This window comes from Balaenoptera borealis (genome assembly GCF_965194805.1).
Source record: "Balaenoptera borealis genome assembly, chromosome: 11".
Classification (NCBI taxonomy): domain Eukaryota; kingdom Metazoa; phylum Chordata; class Mammalia; order Artiodactyla; family Balaenopteridae; genus Balaenoptera; species Balaenoptera borealis.
In genome coordinates, this window is record NC_138868.1 from 55,929,103 (window position 1) to 55,952,599 (window position 23,497).

At 39.5% G+C, this 23,497-nt stretch overlaps 1 protein-coding gene across 14 annotated transcripts in view; it reads right to left on the bottom strand.

Annotated features, from left to right (window-relative positions):
- GDPD4 (glycerophosphodiester phosphodiesterase domain containing 4) overlaps positions 1 to 23,497 on the bottom strand; it is a 279,828-nt gene that overhangs the window by 132,260 nt on the left and 124,071 nt on the right. For 13 of the 14 annotated variants that reach the window (XR_014231772.1, XR_014231773.1, XM_082343331.1 and 10 more), the window contains 2 exons: positions 14,079 to 14,161; positions 13,257 to 13,309 (listed from right to left, as the gene is read on the bottom strand). Coding sequence is in view for 12 of the 14 variants with exons in the window: in XM_082343331.1 (XP_082199457.1) it covers positions 13,257 to 13,309; positions 14,079 to 14,161 (136 nt within the window). In the remaining 2 variants the exon portion in view is untranslated. Of the gene's footprint in view, positions 1 to 10,768; positions 13,310 to 14,078; positions 14,162 to 23,497 lie in introns of those variants that run through there. The other variant, XM_082343329.1, reaches the window with a different exon arrangement.

Here is a 23,497-nt window from a genome sequence, read left to right on the forward strand (position 1 = left end):
TTGTTATTGCTCCTTTCATTTTTTATTTTGTTTATTTGGGGCCTCTCTCTTTTCTTCTTGGTGAGTCTGGCTAGAGGTCTGTCGATTTTGTTTACCCTTTCATAAAAACCCAGCTGTTGGCTTTATTGATTTTTTTCTATTATTTTTTAATCTCTATTTTATTCATTTCCTCTCTGATCTTTATTATTTCCTTCCTTATGCTGACTTTAGGTTTTATTTCTTCTTTTTCTAATTCTTTTAGGTGGTAGATAAGATTGTTTATTTGAGATTTTTTCTTATTTTTTGAAGAAGGCCTGTATTGCTATGAATTTACCTCTAAGAACTGCTTTTGCTGCATCCCACAGATTTTGAATGGTTGTGTTTTCATTGTCATTTGCCTCAAGGTATTTTAAAAATTCTTCTTTGATTTCATTGTTGACCCATTGGTTTTTCAGTAGCATGTTGTTTAGTCTCCATGTAATTGTTTTTTCTCATTTCTTTTTCTGTGGTTGATTTCTATTTTCATGCCATTGTGGTCAGAAAAGATGCTTGAAATAATTTTTATCCTCTTAAATTCGTTGAGGCTTGTTTTTTGCCCTAGTATGTTGTCAATCCTAGAGAATGTTCCATGTGCACTCGAAAAGAATGTGTATTCTGGTTTTTTTGGATGTAATGTCCTGAAAATATCAATTGTTTAACTTTTCTATTGTATCATTTAAGATCTCTGTTGCTTACTGATTTTCTGTCTGGAAGATCTGTCCATTGATGTGAGTGGGGTGTTAAAGTCTTCTACTATTATTTTATTCTCATCAATTTCTCCCTTTATGTCTGTTAGTATTTGTTTTGTGTATTTTGGTGCTCCTATATTAGGTGTATATATATTAATGAGTTTAATATACTCTTAATGTATTGATCCTTTTATTATTATAGTGTCCTTCATTATCTTTCTTTATGGTCTTTGTTTTAAAGTCTATTTTGTCTGATATGAGTATTGCTACCCCCACTTTCTTATCACTTCTGTTTGCATGAAATATCTTTTTCCATCCCCTCACTTTCAATCCATATGTGTCCTTCACCCTAAAGTAGGTCTCTTGTAGGCAGCATATTACATGCTCTTGTTTTTATCCAATCTGCCACTCTTTGTCTATTGATTGGAGCATTTAGTCCATTGACATTTAAGCTAATTTTTGATAGATATGTATTTATTTCCATTTTAAATCTTGTTTTCCAGTTGATTTTGTATTTTTTCTCTGTTCATTTCTTTTTCTTTTGTTTTTCCTTTTGTGGTTTGGTGGTTTTCTTTCGTATTATGCTTATGTTCTCTTCTTTTTGGTTTTTATGAATCTATTGTATACTTTTTATTTGTAGTTACACTGTTTTTCAAGTATGTTAACCCATTAGTATATCTACTTGCTTTAAACTGGTAGTCACATAGGCTGAAACATAGTTTTTAAAAATCTACATTTTTGTACTCTCCTCTCCCACTTTTAATGATTTTGATGTCCTCTTTTACATCTTTTTATTCTTTTGCTGTTCATTGTAGTTATCATCACTTTCCCGAAATTTTTTTTTAACCTGTGTACTGGCTTAAGTGATTTACTTTCCAAATGTGATTTTCTCTTTCACGTAGATTCTTGCTTCTTTTCTATTTAGAGAAAACCTTTCAATATTTCTTTTAGAATAAGTTTAGTATTGCTGTATTCTTTTAGTTTTTGCTTGTCTGAGAAATTCTTTCTCTCTATTCTAAATGATAATCTTGCTGGGTAGAGTATCCTAGGTTGCAGGTTTTTCCCTTTCAGGACTTTGAATATATCTTGCCACTCTCTTCTTGGTCTGCAGTGTTTCTATAGAGAAATCAGCTGATAGCCTTGTGGGGAGTTCCCTTGTAATTAACTCTTTGTTTTTCTCTTGCTGCCTTTAGAATCTTCTCTTTATCTTTAACTTTTGCAAATTTTTTTAAAATAAATTTATTTATTTTTGGCTGCATTGGTTCTTCATTTCTGTGCGAGGGCTTTCTGCAGTTGTGGCGAGCGGGGGCCACTCTTCATCGCGGTGCACGGGCCTCTCACTGTCACGGCCTCTCGTTGCGGAGCAGGCTCCAGACGTGCAGGCTCAGTAGTTGTGGTGCACAGGCTTAGTTGCTCCGTGGCATGTGGGATCTTCCCGGACCAGGGCTCGAACCCGTGTCCCCTGCATTGGCAGGCAGACTCTCCAACCACTGTGTCACCAGGGAAGCCCAACTTTTGCAATTTTAATAATAATATGTCTTGGTGTAGGTCTGTTTGAGTTCATCTTGTTTGGGACGTTCTGTGCTTCCTGTACCTGGATATGTGTTTCCTTCTTTAGGTTTGGGACGTCTTCAGCCATAATTTCTTCAAATACATTTTTGATTCCCCTTTCTCTTTCTTCTCCTTTTGGGATTCCTATTACGTGTAGATTGGCACCTTTTACATTACCCCATACACCTCATATATTGCTTTCTTTTTTTTTTTCATTTGTCTCTTTTGTCTGCTGTTCCGATTGGGTGATTTCCATTGTTCTATCTTCCAGATCATTTATTCATGCTTCTGCATTATTTAGTTTGCTTTTTATTGCCTTTTGCTCAGCTTTTATCTTGGTAAATGAGTTTTCTAATTTTAACTGCTTCCTTTTTACAGTTACTTTTTACAGTAATCTGCATTTCTATCAATAGGCCTTCTTAATTCCTTCAGTATTTTTATTACCTCCTTTTTGAACTTGGGATCTGGTAAACTGGAGATATCTATTTCATTGTTTGTCCTTTCAGGCGAATTTTCTTGATTGTTTAATTGCGAGTGGTTCCTCTGCTTCTTCATTTTACTCATATTTTTTTTCTGACCCTATGAGTTTCGGAGAAACAGTTATCTACTGTGGTTTTAAATGGCTGTTTTTATGTGGGAGTGTCCCTTTGTTGCCTCCATGTGTCTAATATTTTTGGTGTGAGGGCTGTTTTCAGTATGGACGCCTGCCTCATCTTTCCTCAGTGTTTGCTGGCTGTTATCCCCTTAATAGCGAGTGTAATTATTGTTGGGTTGACCAGAGCCTGCAAGGGATGTTGAACAGGGCCTCTTCTTTGCTCTTTAGTTGTCATAGCCCTGTTGGGCACAGGGTCTACTCCCCAGTTGTTGGAGAAGACACCCTCATATCCGTTTCTGAACGGCAGCATGAGGTAGGTGGGGCTGGAGTGCTCCTGCTGGGAGAGGATCCACTGAGTATTCCTCCGCAGGAGCTGTGTATATTAAGTCCCCTACATACAAACCTTCAAGTTGCAAACTTTCAAAGATGCAAACATGCATTTTCATGTCCAATCACATAAGTTAGTTCACGCGTCTGGTGTACATTGTCATGTTCGTGCATCCTCTACAAGTTGTTGTGCTTTTGTGTACTTTACTGTACAGTACTGTATACAGTATAGTAGTACAGTATCTTTATTTCAAGCCCAGGATGTCCGGAAGCAAGCGTAAATGCAGCAGTGATGTAGCTTATACTGCTAAGATGTGCCAAGTGATAACGATGGAAACAAAAGTGAAAATAATTGAGAGAGTGGAGTGAGGCGAAAAGATGGTAGCCGTCCTTGTTCTTATAACATGAATCATTCAACCATCAGCATGATTCTAAAGAACAAGGACAAGATCACGGAACATGTGAAGTCTTCTGTGCCAATAATGTCAACAATAATATCAAAGAAGAGTGAAAAAAATGGAGGAGATGGAGAAACTTCTCAGTGTGTGAATGCAGGATCAGCATTAGTGTCGAGTCCCCCTCAGCTTAATGTTGATTCAAGAGAAAGCTAAAAGCCTTTTATGAAGACTTGAAGAAGAAACATGGTGAAGAATCAGAGGATGCCAGCCATGGCTGGTTTCATTGGTTCAAGGCTAGAGCCAAACTTCACAATGTAAAAGTAAGTGGCAAGGCAGTGAATGCAGATACAGTAGCTGCCTGGGAATTTCCTGAAATGCTTTGAGAAATTATTGATGAAGGCATGTATTTACCCGAGCAGGTTTTTAATGTAGATGAGACAGGACTGTACTGGAAGAGGATGCCAGACCGAAGTTACATCAGTAAGGAGGAAAAGTTGATGCCAGGCTATAAAGCAGCAAAGGACAGGCTAACTCTGTTGTTGTGTAGCAATACTTCCAGCAGTATGAAGCTGAAGCCCCTCTTAGTTTATCATTCAGAGAACTCAAGAGCCCTTTAAACATAGGCAAGGGCTCTTTTCCTATTGTGTGGAAGAGTAACCCCAAAGCCTGGGTTACATAGACCATTTTCCAGGACTGGATTTTCCACCACTTTATCCCAGAGGGAGAGAAATATTGCTTGGAGAAGGACGTCAACATTCTTTTGCTGCTGGACAGTGCTCCAGGCCACCCCCCATTCACGGACAACTTTCATCCCAAAGTAGTGCTTCCGCCACCAAATACTACATTGCTCTTCCAACCTATGGACCAGGGAGTTACAGCGATTTTCAAGAAATATTATTTATGTCACACATTTTGTCAGGCAGTAAAAGTGAGTGACAAATCAGGAACAACCTTGTGACAATTTTGAAAGGACTATAACATCTACAAGCCCACAAAAAACATTGACTTTGCTTGGCGTGAGGTTATGGCCATCACCATGAATGGGGTACGGAAGAACCTTTGCCCGCAGTTTGTTCACAATTTTCATGGATTTGAGAATGTGGATGAGGAGTTCAAAGAGGTCTTCAGCAACTTAGTGACCCTCAGCAAGAAGCTGGAGCTAGATCTGCAAGAGGACAACTTCACTGAACTCCTTGCTGTGTAACATGAGGAGCTTACTAATGAAGACCTGACAGAATTGGAGGCCCAGAGAAAGGACGAAGACAGACAAGAGGAAGAAGAAGTAACTGAAGAACCAGAGATTCATGACGCAGGAAATGGCAAAGGGATTTTCTTTATTTGAGGAGGCACTGTTAGTTTTTGAGGCACAGGACCAGAATGTAGAACAGTACTCAAAGATTGCAGCAGCCGTTCAGAATGCAATCCAGTGCTACCGTGTCATCTATGACAAGAAAAAAACAGCTACTACCCAGACATCACTGGATCATTTTTTCAAGAGGGTAGATAGAATTGAATCCAGCAATGAACTAGAACCTGTGCCATCAACGTCAGGCATCAGTGAAATTGCAGCTTGCCCTCCATCTCCTATTGCTGATGATCCTTCAGCTCTACCATCTCCCACCTCCTCTCCCTCTTCCAGTCAGTAACTCTTCTTGCCTGTTCATGTGATGCCAGCCCCTGTATGCCAGCTGTTGTACTGTACTACTGTACATTTCAAGGTACTGCACTGTAAGATTAAAAATGTTTATTTTTGTGTTTTTTTTTTGTAAAGGTTAGAAAGGCTTTTTTTTTGATAAATTTATTTATTTTATTTATTTTATTTTTGGCTGTGTTGGGTCTTCATTGCTGTGCATGGGCTTTCTCTAGTTGCAGCAAGCAGGGGCTACTCTTCCTTGCAGTGCGTGGGTTTCTCATTGTGGTGGCTTCTCTTTTTTTCAGAGCACAGCCTCTAGGCACGGAGGCTTCAGTAGTTGTGGTTCGCGGGCTCTAGAGTGCAGGCTCAGTAGTTGTGGTGCTGGGGCTTAGTTGCTCCACGGCATGTGGGATCTTCCAGACCAGGGCTCGAACCTGTGTCCCCTGCATTGGCAGGCGGATTCTTAACCACTGCGCCACCAGGGAAGCCCTTGTTTGTTTTTTATGTATTATTTGTGTGAAAAGTTATTATAAACCTATTACAGTATAGTGCTATATAGCCGACTGTGTTAGTTGGTTTCCTAGGCTAACTTTGTCGGACTTATGAACAAATTGGACTTAACGAACGCACTCTTGGAACGGAACTCATTCGTATGTAGGGGACTTACTGTACTGGGAAGTGCACTCTGTGGTGTCACCTGTCACCCATACACTGTTTTGGGCACTGCCCTCAGCCCGGACTCAACCATGGGAATTCAGGCAATCAGCCCGGGTGTCCCTCAGGCACTGTACTCACAAAGCCTCTAGCGCAGATCTGTTGGCACAGAACCACTGAAGTCAGGCACGGAGACTGCCATAGTCACGCACCTGGTCCCACCATTGGAGCTACTGAGTCAGTCCAAACCTTGGCCCCGCCTCAGTGTGCTTGCACGGCAAAGCCTGCAGCCACTATAGCCGGACCCGCTCCAGCCACAGGAACACAAGTAATCTGCTTGGATATCCCAGACAAACTGAGTTTACATAGCTACGTGTGTCGCATAAGTCCCTGGGTTGCACAACCACTGCACACTCAGATTTCAGTCCTGCTTCTGAAGTCGCTCAGCCTCTGGGGATCAGCTGGAATTTCAACCCCACCTCCACTTATGGGCAACCCGCCAGCGCTTGCGTGCTCCCAGAGCTCATAGAGATGGAGCCACTCCTGCTGTGAGCATGTTGAGTAAAGCTGCTATGGCGGGGCCCATCCCACTCTTCGTGCACATTAACAGTGGGGCTTCAGTGGCAGAGCCCTGCCTGCTGTGAGCACGCTGAGAATGAGGCTGCTATGGTGAGCCTCACCCCTCCCTTCGCGCATGCGTGTTAACAATGGGGCTTCAATGGTGGACCTGGGCTCCTTCCTGCACACACCCCCAGTTGCAGCTTGGACCACACTCCAGCCCCTTCAGGCTGTCTCCATGCAGCCAATCCATCTTCTCTCTGGGTCTGTCCTCTGAATCCCAAGCTTCAGCACCCAGCACCCCACACACACCAGCAGACATGTGTCTCAGGCTAGGGAGTGCAGGGAGGCGGCCAGACCCTCTGTGCTGGTCTTTCTCTGTTCTGCCTGCTGCAAACTGGCTGCTCACTCTCCTCCAAGCCTCTGGAGCTCTCTTTCTGTTCTACCTGACATCCCCACCAGTGAAAGCACTTTCCAGTGTGAGGGAACCTTTCCTCTTTCACAGCTCCCTCCCAGGGCACAGGTCCCACCCCAATTCCATTTTTTTTTCTTTCCTCTTACCCAGTTATGTGGTGATCTTTTTTGCAATTTTGGTTTTATGAGATCTTCTGCCAGCATTCAGCAAGTATTCTGGGAGAACTGTTCCACATGTAAATGTATTTTTGATGTATTTGTGGGAGGAGGTGAGCTCCCCATCTTCCTATTCCACCATCTTGATCAGGCTCCCCTTTTTTATTTCTGATCTTAGAGGGAAAATATTCATTGTTTCACGATTAAAATGATACTGGCTGTAGGTTTTCTGTAAATATTTTCCATCAGATTGAGGAAGTCTCATTCTATTCCTAGTTTGCCCAGAGCTTTGATCATAAATGGGTGTTGATTCTTGCCAAATATGCTTTTTCTACTTTATTTTGTTAATATGGTGGATTATAATGATTAATTTTCAAATGACATATTCATCTTGCACTGTTGGGATAAACCCCACTTACTCAAGATGCATTATCCTTTTTATATACTGATAGATTCAATTTGCTAATATTTTGTCCAGGATTTTTGTCTAAGTTCATGAATGATATTGATCTGTATACTTAGTACTTGTAACATCTTTGTCAGGTTTTATATGAGTGTATTGCTGACCTCAAAGAATCAGCTGGGAAGTGTTCCTTCCTCTTCTTTTTCTGAGTTGGTATGGGATTTCCTTCCTTCCTTCCCTCCTCCCTTCCTTCCTTCCCTCCTTCCTTCCTTCCTTCTTTCCTTCCTTCCTTCCTTTTTATTTCTTAAATATTTGATCAACCAGTGAAACTCTTTGGCCCTGGACTTTTCTTTATGGTGAAGTTTTTGATATACAAATTTGACTCCGACAGATAGTAGGCTATTACAAATTTATGTATCTTCTCTCAATTCTAGTAAGTTTTGTATTTCAAAGAATTTCTCTACTTCAAGTTGTCAAATTTGATGGCATAAAAATGTTCATAATATTCCTTTTTATGTCTAGGATCTGGAGTGATATTTCCTCTTTCATTCATCATTTATCATATTGGCAATCAAACTCTCTCTCTTGCTAAAAGTTTATCAATTTTATTTATCTTTTCAAGAACCAACTTTTCATTTTCTCTCTGTTTGTATCTTTTCTATTTCGTTGATTCCTGCTGTCTTTAGTGTTTCCTTCCTTTTACTTAGAGAAAAATTTACTTTTCTTTTTCTAGATTCTTAAGGCAGAAAATTAATCAATATTAAAGCAATCTTCCCTCTAACATTTAAAGTTAGAAATGTCCCTCTAAGTCCTGCTTTAGCTGTACCCCACAAATTTTGTTGTTGTATATGCATTATCCTTTAGTTTGAAATATTTTCCAGCTTCCCTTGTGATTTATTCCTTGGTCAATGGGGTTTTAAGAAATACACTAATTTCCAGCATCTAGAGGCTTATCTAGATATCTTATTCATGTTTGTTTCTAATTTAATTTTGCTGTGGTCACAGAACATACTCTGTAAGATTTCAGTCTTCTGAAATTCATCTATTGATGATACTTTTCACACTTTTTTATTTTATGCATTCCTTAACTAATTATTGTAATTTTAATTATTTTTACTACTTTTGTCTTTTAACCTTCATGCTTGCTTTATAAGTGATTGATCCCCTATCTTTATTATATATTTACATCTTCCAGTGAGATTTTAATTTTTGTATGTTTTCTTATTATCAATTAGTGCCATTTCTTTTCAGTTTAAAGAAGTCCCTTTAATATTTCATGTAGAATCAGTGTAGTGGTGATAAACTCCTTTAGTTTTTGCTTATCTTGGAAACTCTTAATCTCTCCTTCATTTCTGAATGATAAACTTGCTGGGTAGAGAGTTCTTGGTGGGATTTTTTTTCCTTTCAGCACTTTGAATATGTCACACGACTCCTTTATTGCCTCAAGTTATTTTTCTCTTGCTGCTTTAAGGATTCCCTCTTTATCCTTAACTTTTACCATTTTAATTGTAATGTGTTGTATGTGTGTCTCTTTGGGTTCATCTTATTTGGAGTTCTCTGGGATTCCTGGACCCAGATATCTGTTTCCTTCCCCAGATTAGGAAATTTTTTAGTCACTATTTCTTCAAATAATTTTTCTGGCCCTTTCTCTCTCTCTTCTCCTTCTGAGACCCATATAATGCAAATGTTATTCCACATGACGTTTTCCCAAAAGTTCCATATGATAGCTTCACTTTTTAAAATTCCTTCTTCATTTTGCTGCTCTGTCTGGGGGAGTTCCACTATTCTATCTTTTAGCTTGCTCATTCGTTTTTCCACCTCATCTACTCTGCTGTTGAAGCTGCTAGTGTATTTTTTCAATTCAGTCATAACTTCTGTTTGGTACTATCTTATATTTTTTATCTCATTGTGAAAGTTCTCACTATGTTCATCCTTTCCTTTCCTGAGTTTGATGAGCATATTTATGACCATTACATTAAAGTCTATCAGGTAGATTGCTTATCTCAGTTTCCTTTAGTTGTTTTTCTGAGCTTTCTGTCTTGTTCGTTTGACTAGACCATATTCCTCTCTCTCCTCATTTTGCCTAATTCTCTGTTTCTTTCTATGTATTAGGTAAATCAGCTGTCTCTCCCAGGCTGTTGTATAGATTCTCATGTAGTCTATTTGGGGAAATATGCCATGTACACTTGAAAATATTGTATATTCTGCAGTTGTTGGGTAAAATGTTATATGTCAATTAGGTCAAGGTGGCTGAAAGTGTTGTTCAGACTTCTATATTCTTTCTTGTTTTATTTTTTGTGTTTAATTGTTCTTTCAAGTACTGAGTAAAGAATGTTAAAATCTCCAACTATGATCTCTCTTTCAGTTGTTGTCTAACATGTTTTGAAACTCTGTTATTAACTGAACACAGAGTTCAGTTAACTGAAAACAGAGTTATATTAACTGAAAACAGACTTATAACTATAATGCCTTCCTGATATACTGACCTTTTCATCATTATGAAATCTATCTCTGTTTCCAGTAATGTTCCATGTTTTGAAGTTTCTTTTTTCAGAAAATATTTTTATGTTTATTGTTTGCATGGCATATCATTGTCCCATCCTTTCACTTTGTAATCTACTTGTACCTTTGTATTTGAAGTATTTCTTTTGTAGACAGCATATGGTTGGGTCTTGCTTTTTTCTATCTAGTCTGACAATCTCTACTTTTGATTTGAGTATTTGATCCATTTATATTTAATGTAATTAATTAAATGGTTGAATTAATGGTGACCATGTTTCAACTTGTCTTCTATTTGTTTTGTCTGTTATTTTGCCTCCTTTGTCCTTTTCTCTCTGAATCCATCTACTATAAAGAGAGATTCTCTTGCTGGCATTGAAGAAAAACCTGCCACATTGTGAGTGGGCCAAATGGCTAGGACTGGATATGGTTTCTAAACTCAAATCAAAACCCAGTCAACAGTGATCACAAAAAAAGGGGCATTTCAGCTCCTTTGAGGAACTAAATTCTGCCAACAACCAGTGATCTTGGAGACTCTAAGTCTCAGAAGAGATTGCTGCCCAGGCCAACACCTCAATGTTAGCCTGGAGAGACTCTATGCAGAGGAACTAACAAACCCATGCCTCCACCCCTGACCCACACAAACTGTGAGATGATAAATTTGTGTTGCATTGAGCTGCTAAATTTGTGGTAATTTTTTCTATAGCAATAAAAAACTAATACATACGGTAATAGAATCTATCCAAAATGAAGCAAAGAAATTAAATAGGCTAAAAATAAACATGAACAGAGTTTCAGTCACTTATAGGATAAAATGAAACTGTCTAACATCTATGTAATTGGAATCCCAGAAAGAAGGTAGAGGCAAAAAAATTTGAAAAATAAAGACTGAAAATTTATCCAGTTTGATAAAAATTATACTGTGACTGATCTAAGTAGCTCAAAAAACTCCAAGCAGGATGGACACACACACACACAAACACACTCACTCACTCACTTATATACACACTCATATACAACAAGATAAACTATAATCAAATTACTGAAAACCAGTAATAAGAGAAACAATCTTAAAAAGCAGCCAGAGAAAAAGGACATATTACAAGTAAAGGAACAATGATTTTTTTAAAAAAATGGAAGATCTTTTTGGAAGACTTTTCATAAGAAACTATATGAGACAGAAGACAAAGGATCAACTTCTTTAAAGGTCTGAAAAATATATCCTAAAGCTAGAGAGGTGATAAAGCATTCCAGTGGCAGCAGTAGGTGCAGCAGTACATGCCCATCTTGGAGATGGTCATGGTACAAGATGTGACACTATGCTTAGTGTTCAAGGCTCTATTCTCCCCAAACTGAATGGATCTGGACGGTGGTTTTGGCTTCTTTCCAGTCTTCCTTGTTCCTTGCCTGATTCCAAACTTGGCCCACCCCTTCTAGGTATCTCTTGGAGGTACTCAAACAGCCTTTTCATGCATTTACTTAGTTCAGGCAAAATTGGTTTCTCTAATTGGGCAACTAAAAAATCTTAAAAACAGGAAAAATTCTTAATTTATTTCCTACTTACCTTACTCTCTTATCATCATTCAACACAGTTTGAAGTTGGGGTCAAGTTAACTCAGTACTTTTCTAAGGCATTATAGCTTTGTCTTTTATCCTAATTTAAACAGCTCTTTGAGCTTTCCTTTAAAATTTCTCTCCCGTTCATACTTTCCTCAACATTCCCATATTCTTTTCATTTCTTCACTGGATTACTGTTTTGGGCTAAATTGTGTGTCCCACATTCATATGTTGAGGCCATAACCTCCAGTACCTCAAAATCTGCCTATATATGGAAACTGGGCCTTTAAAGAGGTGATTAAAACGAGGCCATTGGGGTTGGCCCTGATCCAGTCTGACTAGAGTAGAGAAAATTTGGACACACAGAGAGACACGGGGCAGGGGTGGGTAGAGGTGTGTGCACAGAAAAAAGGCTGTGTCAGGAAACAGAAGAAAGTGGCTATCTGCTAGCCAAGGAGAGCGGCCTCAGTAGAAACCAAACGTGCTGACACAATGATCTTGCACCTCTAGCCTCCAGAACTGTGCGAAAATCAATTTCTGTGTTTTAGCCACCCAGTCCATGGTATTTTGTTATGGCAGCCCTAGTTTACTAATAAAACTACTAAAAATCATAAGGGAGCTGGAACATAGCCTTCAGACTTCCTAACAGCCAGCAGAGTGATCTAAAAATCCACGTAACTCAGCGTTATTTGAGATCTCTCTGTCCCTTAAGAGATTTCAGTGAGCTTGGTTTAAACCTTCAGTTTCACAGAATGAAAGTCCATTTCCTTTCATTTAATTTATTCAAATTTCTGAACTTATTTTTTCATGGTCCCTTTGGATCCATCACTGCAACTCTAAGTAATGTATGAGTTTAACCCTCTGCCAGCTGGTACATGGCATCTCATGATCTTCACCACTGTCCACAAGAAATTAAATTAATTCATGATTTTGTGACTGTATCAACTTTACTTAAGGCTCCAAGAGCTATGGGAGGAAACTGTATCTTGTACTGCACAGTCCTCTGCTTCCTAACTGGTTTTCCCTTTGACATTGCACTGGCTTCCCAAACCAGTAACTCACTGTGTGATTATACCCACAACCACCTGAATAATAAACTCTAGTTTCCATTCCCTTACTGGACCTATCTCACTTAGCCTCTGAGTATTCTGCTGAATAATAAGTTATTCTGCTATTCCATCCCTTTACTGAGAAGTCTACACAAGCTCCCTTGTTTGAAATTCATTTGCCATCTCCTGATTGCTTATATGCAGAGCCTAGACTCTATTCCAGCATTCCCCCTCCACAGTTTTCTCCCTCCACCTTCCAATATACATCACCCACAACTGAAGCCACATAAAGCACATTCAGCCCTGATAAGCATGGCACCTTCTCTGTCCTGGACCTAGGTGCCTAGCCTAATGGTATCAATTGCTATGCCTTTGCCTGCTTCGTCACTGCTCTCTGTGGGCCAGAACCTCTGTTCTCTTGTGTCACCCTACATAGACGGCTTTCAGTTACTTCAGTCTCTCTCACAGTGCCTGGCGCAAAGTAGGTACTCAATAACTATGTGATGAATGAATATATCAACAAGTGAACAAAAAATACCCGTGTTCAAAATCTTCCAAGGAGTCTCATTGTTTAGAGGATAACGTCCACAAAGAATCCTGATGCCAAGGGCCCTCCAGAAATGTGCCCAGCCTCTTTGTCCCAACTTCTCACTGGTCCCCACTCTTTCAACTCTTGTCGAAAACATTAAAGGCAGGCCCTGTATCCTGGAGGCAATGGGTAGGGATGAAGAGAGTGGGCTAGGCCTCTGATTTACCTGTGTGAATGCCGGTGCTCTTGAGTAATTTTTCTTTTTGGCTCTCTCTCCACCTGGAAGGAAGCAGACTATCCATGAGCCTCATAGACCTCTTCCAAAATAGGCCATAATTCGAGGCAGTGGCCAGAAAAGAACATTATCCAGTCAAATTCTACCTTAAGCAAAGGGTCTGTAGTTTCCCCCTTTAAAGGAGAACTCAAATGAGGAAATGATGGGCATGATGAGGTCTAAACAACCATGGTCTCTTCTAGCTAAAATTCTTCTACCAGATGTCCCCTCTCCCACCCTGAACCTTGCAATCTTGAAGCATTTTCCCTCAAGAATTCTCAAATGTTATTTTCTTGGACAGATAAAAAGACTATGGTCTGGAAAGGGGCAGTGATTTTCCCAGGGTCACCCAGAAACTAAGGGCAAAGCCAGGACTAAAATCCAGGCTTTCCAGAGTGTGAACTTGCTCTTTACACAGCACTCTGCATGTCCAATTTTGTGGAAGGTGGAGACAATTGTTCTGAACAACCTTCAACCCCTGTCCTCTCCCAACTGATCCACACCAAAAAACAGTAGTAACAGGCTTTGATTAAGCTTTAGTGAGAGTCCTTATTCTTAGAACATGGTCTCATTTTGAGGAGGTAGAAGGGGTGTGAGGAGCTGCAAGCAGCATGAGAAGAAATGGGAGGTTCAGATGATAAAACCCTGTCTCCCTGAGAATTTGCCATATAGAATTATGGGGAAAATGTAACTGTTTTTCCTCAAATTTCCATAAGGACCATTTATATTTTTATTTTGGGAAAAAATCATTTAAAATTACAAATATATGCTTACCAATGAAAATAAAATACGGCAACAATGAAAACTGCAGAAACACAATCCATGAGAATCCACATGAACTTATAGTAACTTGGTGTCTGCAAAACAGAAAATAGTTAAAGGATTTACAGCTAGAAGGAATTTTAGATCATGTAGGCCAGATCCCTTGCTTGGCTGCCAGGGACAGAGAGGGGGCAGACCAGGCAGAGGAACCTTGATTGATGGGGTTGGTCTCAAACACAGAGAGTACCTGCTGCTATCCTAACAATACCCCCTTACATGTGCCAAAGGCTCTACAAAGGATAAAATACTTCACACACTTCTCCCTGGAGCCTCAAGATAGGTGTTTGAGGGAGTCCCAGAGCAAGTCTATTCTGGACCCAGGACTACAGCCCAAGTTTCTTGACTTCCAGTGCTCTATGTTTTCATGGTATGGCTTCCAAAACCTGGCTGTGCATCCAAATCTACCTGAGCAGCTTTTAGTAATACAGGTTCCTGGGCCTCACTACAGACTCAGGAATTAGAATTTCTGTATTTTTAACAAGCTTCCCAGGAACAAGTAACCAGTCCGTGAACCAGCATTTAGGAATCCTTCTCCTAAATCATCATGCTTCAGATAAATATGTTGAAATTATAATTCTTAACTAACATGCCAACTTCTCCAGTCTCCTTGCCTGAATCACCCATTTCACAGAGCTCCATCTTCTAGGTTCTCTTGTATGAGTTTTTCATTTCGCTAGTTTACTCATCCCTTTCCACCTTCATTGTCCCCCTTCTAGTATTACTTGATGGTACTGGGGCTATCATTTTTATTTTTTCTTATGCCATTTCCACCCTATCCCAAGGTCTTTCCTTGGACTGATTAACAATGATAATAATAATAACAATAACATGAACTATCATGACAAAGATGAGAACAACTAACATTAATGAGAATTTACAGGAGTTAAGGAAGCATTCCAAGCACTTCAAAGGTATTTTCACAGCTAATCCTCACAACAGCTCTACTACGCATGTACATTAGAAGCTCTTAACCAACTTCCAGTAAACTGAGGCTCTTAATCCTCTCTGGGAACCTGACTGACCAGTGCTTTGGTCTGCTTCAGGATGCCCACCAAGTGAGTTGTACCGTCACCAAGAATCAGTTGTTCTTACTACCCAAATGGCTTAGAACAGCTGTACCAGTTGTTAAAATTGTGCAGTGTAGTTCAGTGTTACTTAAATCTGTAAAATCTGAGTTAAAAAGTATGTCATTTTCAAGGAAACTAAGTCGATGCTTTGAAAAACTTGATGAAGAAAGAAAAGGTCATTACAAAATAAACTGCTTTTGATTTAGGTATAAGAGAAACCCTAAGAGATGAGGGGAGGATTATAAAAAATTGGGTGGCTTCCTCCTTCCTGCCATTTCTCCAAATGACTTCATGTTCTTGTTTTTTTTTTAATTTTTAAAAATATTTATTTATTTATGCATCTTGGCTGCGCCGGGTCTTAGTTGAGGCATGCAGGATCTTTTAGTTTCGGCATGCAGGATCTTTTTGTTGTGGCATACAGACTCTTAGTTGCAGCATGCAGACCTCTTAGTTGTGGCATGCAGACTTAGTTGCAGCATGCAGGCTTTTTGGTTGTGGCATACGGGAATTTTTAGTTGCAGCATGCGGGTTTCTTAGTTGTGGCATGCAGACTTCTTAGTTACAGCATGCGGGCTCTTAGCTGTGGCATGTGGGCTTCTTAGTTGTGGCATGTGGGTTCTTAGCTGCAGCATGCGGACTTCTTAGTTGTGGCAGGTAGACTTCTTAGTTGCGGCATGCGGGCTTCTTAGTTGTGACATGCAGATTTCTTAGTTGCGGGCTCTTAGTTGTGGCATGCAGGATCTTTTAGTTGCTTCTTAGTTGCAACATGTGAACTCTTAGTTGAGGCATGTATGCAGGATCTAGTTCCCTGACCAGGGATTGAGGCCAGGCCTCCTGCATTGGGAGCGCAGAGTCTTACCCTCTGGACCACCAGGGAAGTCCCTCAAGTTCTTGTTGTGCTTTAAGGAAACAAAACTTAGAAATCATAGATGGTTCATTGGGAAGTATACAAAAGCAAGAGAATACAGAATTCAATCAGCTGAAATACACTCAAAGGAAAGACGTCAAAAAGTGAATGAATAGTTTAAATTAAAATGTGTGAGGTATGTATGTGGTAGATTGTTTATAAAAACGACCAAAATATTCCTCCCAAAATGCAGGTCTATATGCAATGTGACTTTGCTCTTCCTCTCCATCAAAAGGTAAAGTCTGTTTCTTCCCTGCCCCACCTTGAATCTGGACTTGACCATGTGATTTTCTTTGGCCGATGGAACATTAGCAAACATCACACTGGGAGATCCTTGAAAAGGTATGTGCATTGGGACTTCACCTCTCTTGCTGCTGAGAACCCAATGCCACCAGGTGAACATGCACAAGCTGGATTCCTTGAGGATGACTGACCAAACGAAGAGAGACCACACTCATCTCAGGTAAGACCACAGACATATGAATGGGGCCATCCTACCACTTAGTCCAGCCAAACTGGCTGAGCACAGAGAAACCACTCAGCCATCATAGAGAATGTGACAAATATTTGTTTCTTTTAAGCCACTAACTATTAGGTACGTTTTTTAAAATGTAGTAAAAAGCTAATAGACTGTATATCATTCATTTCATGATTCCCCATTTAAAATTTTTGAATTAAGAGACTGCTAAGCAGACAGGATTATTTTGGATAAAATTGCTTCTATTGTAGTATTTTTTAACATCTTTATTGGAGTATAATTGCTTTACAATGGTGTGTTAGTTTCTGCTGTATAACAAAGTGAATCAGCTATACAAATACATATATCCTCCCTCTTGCAGCTCCCTCCCACCCTCCCTATCCCACTCCTCTAGGTGGTCATAAAATTCCAAGCTGATCCCTCTGTGCTGTGTGGCTGTTTCCTACTAGCCATCTATTTGAGATTTGGTAGTGTGTATATGTCCATGCCACTCTCTCACTTCGTCCCAGCTTACCCTTACCCTTCCCCCTCCCCATGTCCTCAAGTCCATTCTCTACGTCTGCATTTTTCTTCCTGTCCTGCCCTTAGGTTCTTCAGAACCTTTTTTTTTTCTTTTTTTTTTTACATTCCATATATATGTGTTAGCATACAGTATTTGTTTTTCTCTTTCTGACTTACTTCACTCTGTATGACAGACTCTAACTCCATCCACCTCACTACAAGTAACTCAATTTCGTTTCTTTTTATAGCTGAGTAATATTCCATTGTATATATGTGCCACATCTTCTTTATCCATTCATCCGATGATGGACACTTAGGTTGCTTCCATGTCCTGGCTATTGTAAATAGTGCTGCAATGAACATTGTGGTACATGACTCTTTTTGAATTATGGTTTTCTCAGGGTATATTCCCAGTAGTGGAATTGCTGGGTCGTACGGTAGATCTATTCTTAGTTTTTGAAGTAATCTCCATACTGTTCTCCATAGTGGCTGTATCAATTTACATTCCCACCAACAGTGCAAGAGGGTTCCCTTTTCTCCACACCCTCTCTAGCATTTATTACTTGTTGATATTCTGATGATGGCCATTCCGACTGGTGTGAGGTGATACCTCATTGTAGTTTTGATTTGCATTTCTCTATGATTAGTGATGTTGAGCATCCTTTCATGTGTTTCTTGGCAATCTGTATATCTTCTTGGAAGAAATGTCTATTTAGGTCTTCTGCCCATTTTTGGATTGGGTTGTTTGTTTTTTTGTTATTGAGTTGCATGAGCTGCTTGTAAATCTTGGAGATTAATCCTTTGTCAGTTGCTTCATTTGCAAATATTTTCTCCCATTCTGAGGGTTGTCTTTTGGTCTTGTTCATTGTTTCCTTTGCTGTGCAAAAGCTTTTAAGTTTCATTAGGTCCCATTTTTTATTTTTGTTTTTATTTCCATTTCTCTAGGAGGTGGGTCAAAAAGGATCTTGCTGTGATTTATGTCATAGAGTGGTCTGCCTATGTTTTCCTCTAAGAGTTTTATAGTGTCTGGCCTTATATTTCGGTCTTTAATCCATTTTGAGTTTATTTTTGTGTATGGTGCTAGGGAGTGTTCTAATTTCATTCTTTTACATGTAGCTGTCCAGTTTTCACAGCACCACTTACTGAAGGGGCTGTCTTTTCTCCATTGTATATTGTGGCCTCCTTTGTCAAAGATAAGGTGACAATATGTGCATGGGATTACCTCTGGGCTTTCTATACTGTTCCATTGATCTATATTTCTGTGTTTGTGCCAGTACCATACTGTCTTGATTACTGTAGCTTTGTAGTATAGTCTGAAGTCAGGGAGCCTGATTCCTCCAGCTCCGTTTTTCTTTCTCAAGATTGCTTTGGCTATTTGGGATCTTTTGTGTTTCCATACAAATTATGAAATTTTTTGTTCTGGTTCTGTGAAAAATGCCATTGGTAGTTTGATAGGGATTGCATTGAATCTGTAGATTGCTTTCAGTAGTATAGTCATTTTCACAGTGTTGATTCTTCCAATCCAAGAACATGGTATATCTCTCCATCTGTTGGTATCATCTTTAATTTCTTCCATCAGTGTCTTATAGTTTTCTGCATACAGGTCTTTTGTCTCCTTAGGTAGGTTTATTCCTAGGTATTTTATTCTTTTTGTTGCAGTGGTAAATGGGAGTGTTTCCTTAAATTCCCTGTCAGATTTTTCATCATTAGTGTATAGGAATGCAAGAAATATCTGTGCATTAATTTTCTATCCTGCTACTTTACGAAAATCATTGATTAGCTCTAGTAGTTTTCTGGTAGCATCTTTAGGATTCTCTATGTATAGTATCATGTCATCTACAAACAGTGACGGATTTACTTCTTCTTTTCTGATTTGGATTCCTTTTCTTTCTTTTTCTTCCCTGATTACCGTGGCTAAAACTTCCAAAACAATGTTGAATAAGAGTGGTGAGAGTGGACAACCTTGTCTTGTTCCTGATCTTAGAGGAAATGTTTTCAGTTTTTCACCACTGAGAATGATGTTGGCTGTGGGCTTGTCATATATGGCCTTTGTTATGTTGAGGTAAGTTCCCTCTACGCCTATTTTCTGGAGGGTTTTTGGGTGTTGAATTTTGTCAAAAGTTTTTTCTGAAGCTATTGAGATGATCATATGGTTTTTCTCCTTCAATTTGTTAATATGGTTTATCACATTGATTATTTTGCATATATTGAAGAATCCTTGCATTCCTGAGATAAACCCCACTTGATCACGGTGTATGATCCTTTTAATGTGTTGTTGGATTCTGTTTGCTAGTACTTTGTTGAGGAGTTTTGCATATATGTTCATCAGTGATACTGGCCTGTAGTTTTTTGTGTGACATCTTTGTCTGGTTTTGGTATCAGGGTGACGGTGGCCTCGTAGAATGAGTTTGGGAGTGTTCCTCTCTCTGTTATATCTTGGAAGAGTTAGAGAAGGATAGGTTTTAGCTCTTCTCTAAATGTTTGACGGAATTCGCCTGTGAAGCTATCTGGTCCTGGGCTTTTGCTGGTTGGAAGATTTTTAATCACAGTTTCAATTTCAGTGCTTGTCACTGGTCTGTTTATATTTTCTATTTCTTCCTGATTCAGTCAGAAGGCTATGCATTTCTAAGAATTTGTCTATTTCTTCCAGGTTGTCCATTTTATTGGCATTAGTTGCTTGTAGTAATCTCTCATGATCCTTTGTATTTCTGCAGGGTCAGTGGTTACTTCTCCTTTTACATTTCTAATTCTATTGATTTGCGTCTTCTCCCTTTTTTTCTTGATGAGTCTGGCTAATGGTTTATCAATTTTGTTTATCTTCTCAACGAACCAGCTGTTAGTTTTATTGATCTTTGCCATTGTTTCCTTCATTTCTTTTCCATTTATTTCTGATCTGATCTTTATGATTTCTTTCTGTCTGCTAACGTTGGGGGTTTTTTGTTCTTCTTTCTCTAATTGCTTTAGGTGTAAGGTTAGGTTGTTTATTTGAGATGTTTCTCGTTTCTTGAGGTAGGATTGTATTGCTATAAACTTCCCTCTTAGAACTGCTTTTGCTGCATCCCATAGGGTTTGGGTCATCGTGTTTTCATTGTCATTTGTTTCTAGGTATTTTTTGATTTCCTCTTTGATTTCTCCAGTGATCTCTTGGTTATTTAGTAGTGTATTGTTTAGCCTCCATCTGTTTGTATTTTTTACAGAGTTTTTCCTATAATTGATATCTAGTCTCAAAGCGTTGTGATTCGAAAAGATACTTGATATGATTTCAATTTTCTTAAATTTATCAAGCTTTGATTTGTGACCCAAGATATGATCTATCCTGGAGAATGTTCCATGAGCACTTGAGAAGAAAGTGTATTCTGTTGTTTTTGGATGGAATGTCTGAAAAATATCAATTAAGTCCATCTTGTTTAATGTATCATTTAAAGCTTGTGTTTCCTTATTTATTTTCATTTTGGATGATCTGTCCATTGGTGAAAGTGGGGTGTCAAAGTCCCCTACTATGATGGTGTTACTGTTATTTCCCCTTTTATGGCTGTTACCATTTGCCTTATATATTGAGGTGCTCCTATGTTAGGTGCATAAATATTTACAATTGGTATATCTTCTTCTTGGATTGATCCCTTGATCATTATGTAGTGTCCTTCTTTGTCTCTTGTAACAGTCTTTATTTTAAAGTCTACTTTGGCTGATACGAGAACTGCTACTTCAGCTTTCTTTTGATTACCATTTGCATGGAATATCTTTTTCCATCCCCTCACTTTCATTCTATATTTGTCCCTAGGTCTGAAGTGGGTCTCTTGTAGACAGCATATATATGGGTCTTGTTTTTGTATCCATTCAGCCAGTCTATGTCTTTTGGTTGGAGTATTTAACACATTTACATTTAAGGTAATTATCGATATGTATGTTCCTATTACGATTTTCCTAATTATTTTGGGTTTCTTACTGAAGGTCTTTTCCTTCTGTTGTGTTTTCTGCCTGGAGAAGTTCCTTTAGCATTTGTTGTAAAGCTGGTTTGGTGGTGCTGGATTCTCTTTGCTTTTGCTTGTCTGTAAAAGTTTTAATTTCTCTGTTGAATATGAATGAGATCCTTGCTGGGTAGAGTAATCTTGGTTGTACCTTTTTCCCTTTCATCACTTTAAATATGTCCTGCCACTCCCTTCTGGCTTGTGGAGTTTCTGCTGAAAGATCAGCTGTTAACCTTATGGGGATTCCCTTGTATGTTATTTGTTGTTTTACCCTTGCTGCTTTTACTTCTTCTTTGTATTTAATTTTTGATAGTTTGGTTTATATGTGTCTTGGCATGTGTCTCCCTGGATTTATCCTGTATGGGACTCTGCACTTCCTGGACTTGATTAACTATTTCCTTTCCCATACTAGGGAAGTTTTCAGCTATAATCTATTCAAATATATTCTCAGTCCTTTTCTTTTTCTCTTCTTCTTCTGGGACCCCTATAATTCGAATGTTGGTGCGTTTAATGTTGTCCCAGAGGTCTCTGCGACTGTCGTCAATTCTTTTCATTCTTTTTCCTTTATTCTGCTCTGCAGTAGTTATTTCCACTATTTTATCATCCAGGTCACTTATCTCTTCTACTGCCTCAGTTATTCTGTTATTGATTCCTTCTAGAGAATCTGAAATTTAATTTATTGTGTTGTTCATCATTGTTTGTTTGCTCTTTAGTTCTTCTAGGTCCTTGTTAAACGTTTCTTGTATTTTCTCCATTCTATTTCCAAGATTTTGGATCATCTTTACTATCATTACTCTGAATTCTTTTTCAGGTAGACTGCCTATTTCCTCTTCATGTGTTTTGTCTGGTGGGTTTTTACCTTGCTCCTTCATCTGCTGTGTGTTTCTCTGTCTTCTCATTTTGCTTAACTTACTGTGTTTGGGGTCTCCGTTTCGCAGGCTTCAGTTCGTAGTTCCCGTTGTTTTTCTTGTCTGCCCCCAGTGGGTAAGGTTGGTTCAGTGGGTTGTGTAGGCTTCCTGGTGGAGCGGACTGGTGCCTGTGTTCTGGTGGATGAGGCTGGATCTTGTTTTTCTGGTGGGTCGGACCACGTCCAGTGGTGTGTTTTGGGGTGTCTGTGACCTTATTATGATTTTAGGCAGTCTCTCTGCTAATGTGTGTGGTTGTGTTCCTCTCTTGCTAGTAGTTTGGCACAGAGTGTCCAGCACTGTAGCGTGCTGGTCATTGAGGGGAGCTGGGTGTTAGCATTGAGATGGAGATCTCTGGGAGAGCTTTTGCCATTTGATATTACATGGAGCTGGGAGGTCTCTGGTGGACCAATGTCCTGAACTCGGCTCTCCCACCTCAGAGGCACAGGCCTGACACCCAGCTGGAGCACCAAGACCCTGTCAGCCACATGGCTCAGAAGAAAAGGGAGAAAGGAAAGGAAGGAAGGAAGGAAGGAAGGAAGGAAGGAAGGAAGGAAGGAAAGAAAGAATAAAATAAAGTTATTAAAATACAAAATTTAAAAATTATTAAAAATAAAAAAAATTAAAAGGAAGGAAAGAAAGAAGAGAGCAACCAAACCAAAAAACAAATCCGTCAATGATAACAAGTGCTAAAAACTACACACACACACACACACACACAGACACACACACAAATGGACAGACAGAACCCTAGAACAAATGGTAAAAGCAAAGCTATACAGGCAAAATCACACAAAGAAGCATACACATACACACAAAAAGAGAAAAAGGAAAAAAATATATATGTATATATAAAAAAATTTAAAAAGGAGAGCAACCAAATCAGTAAACAAATCTACCAACGATAATAAACTCTAAATATTAAACTAAGATAAACATAAAACCAGAAACAAATTAGGTGCAGAAAGCAAACCCCAAGTCTTCAGTTGCTCCCAAAGTCCACTGCCTCAATTTTGGGATGATTCATTGTCTATTCAGGTATTCCAGAGATGCAGGGTACATCAAGTTGATTGTGGAGATTTAATCCGCTGCTCCTGAGGCTGCTGGGAGAAATTTCCCTTTCTCTTCTTTGTTCACACAGCTCCTGGGGTTCAGCTTTGGTTTAGGCCCCACCTCTGCATGTAGGTCGCCTGAGGGCATCTGTTCTTTGCTCAGACAGGACAGGGTTAAAGTAGCAGCTGATTAGGGGGCTCTGGGTCACTCAGGCTGAGGGGAGAGAGGGTTACAGAATGCAGGGCAAGCCTGCGGTGGCAGAGGCCAGCATGACGGTGCAATAGCCTGAGGCATGCCGTGTGTTCTCCAGGGGAAGTTGTCCCTGGATCCCGGGACCCTGGCAGTGGAGGGCTGCACAGACTCCCAGGCAAGGGAGGTGTGGAGAGTGACCTGTGCTTGCACATAGGCTTCTTGGTGGCAGCAGCAGCAGCAGCAGCCTTAGCATTTCATGCCCGTCTCTGGTGTCCACGCTGATAGCCGCGGCTCCTGCCC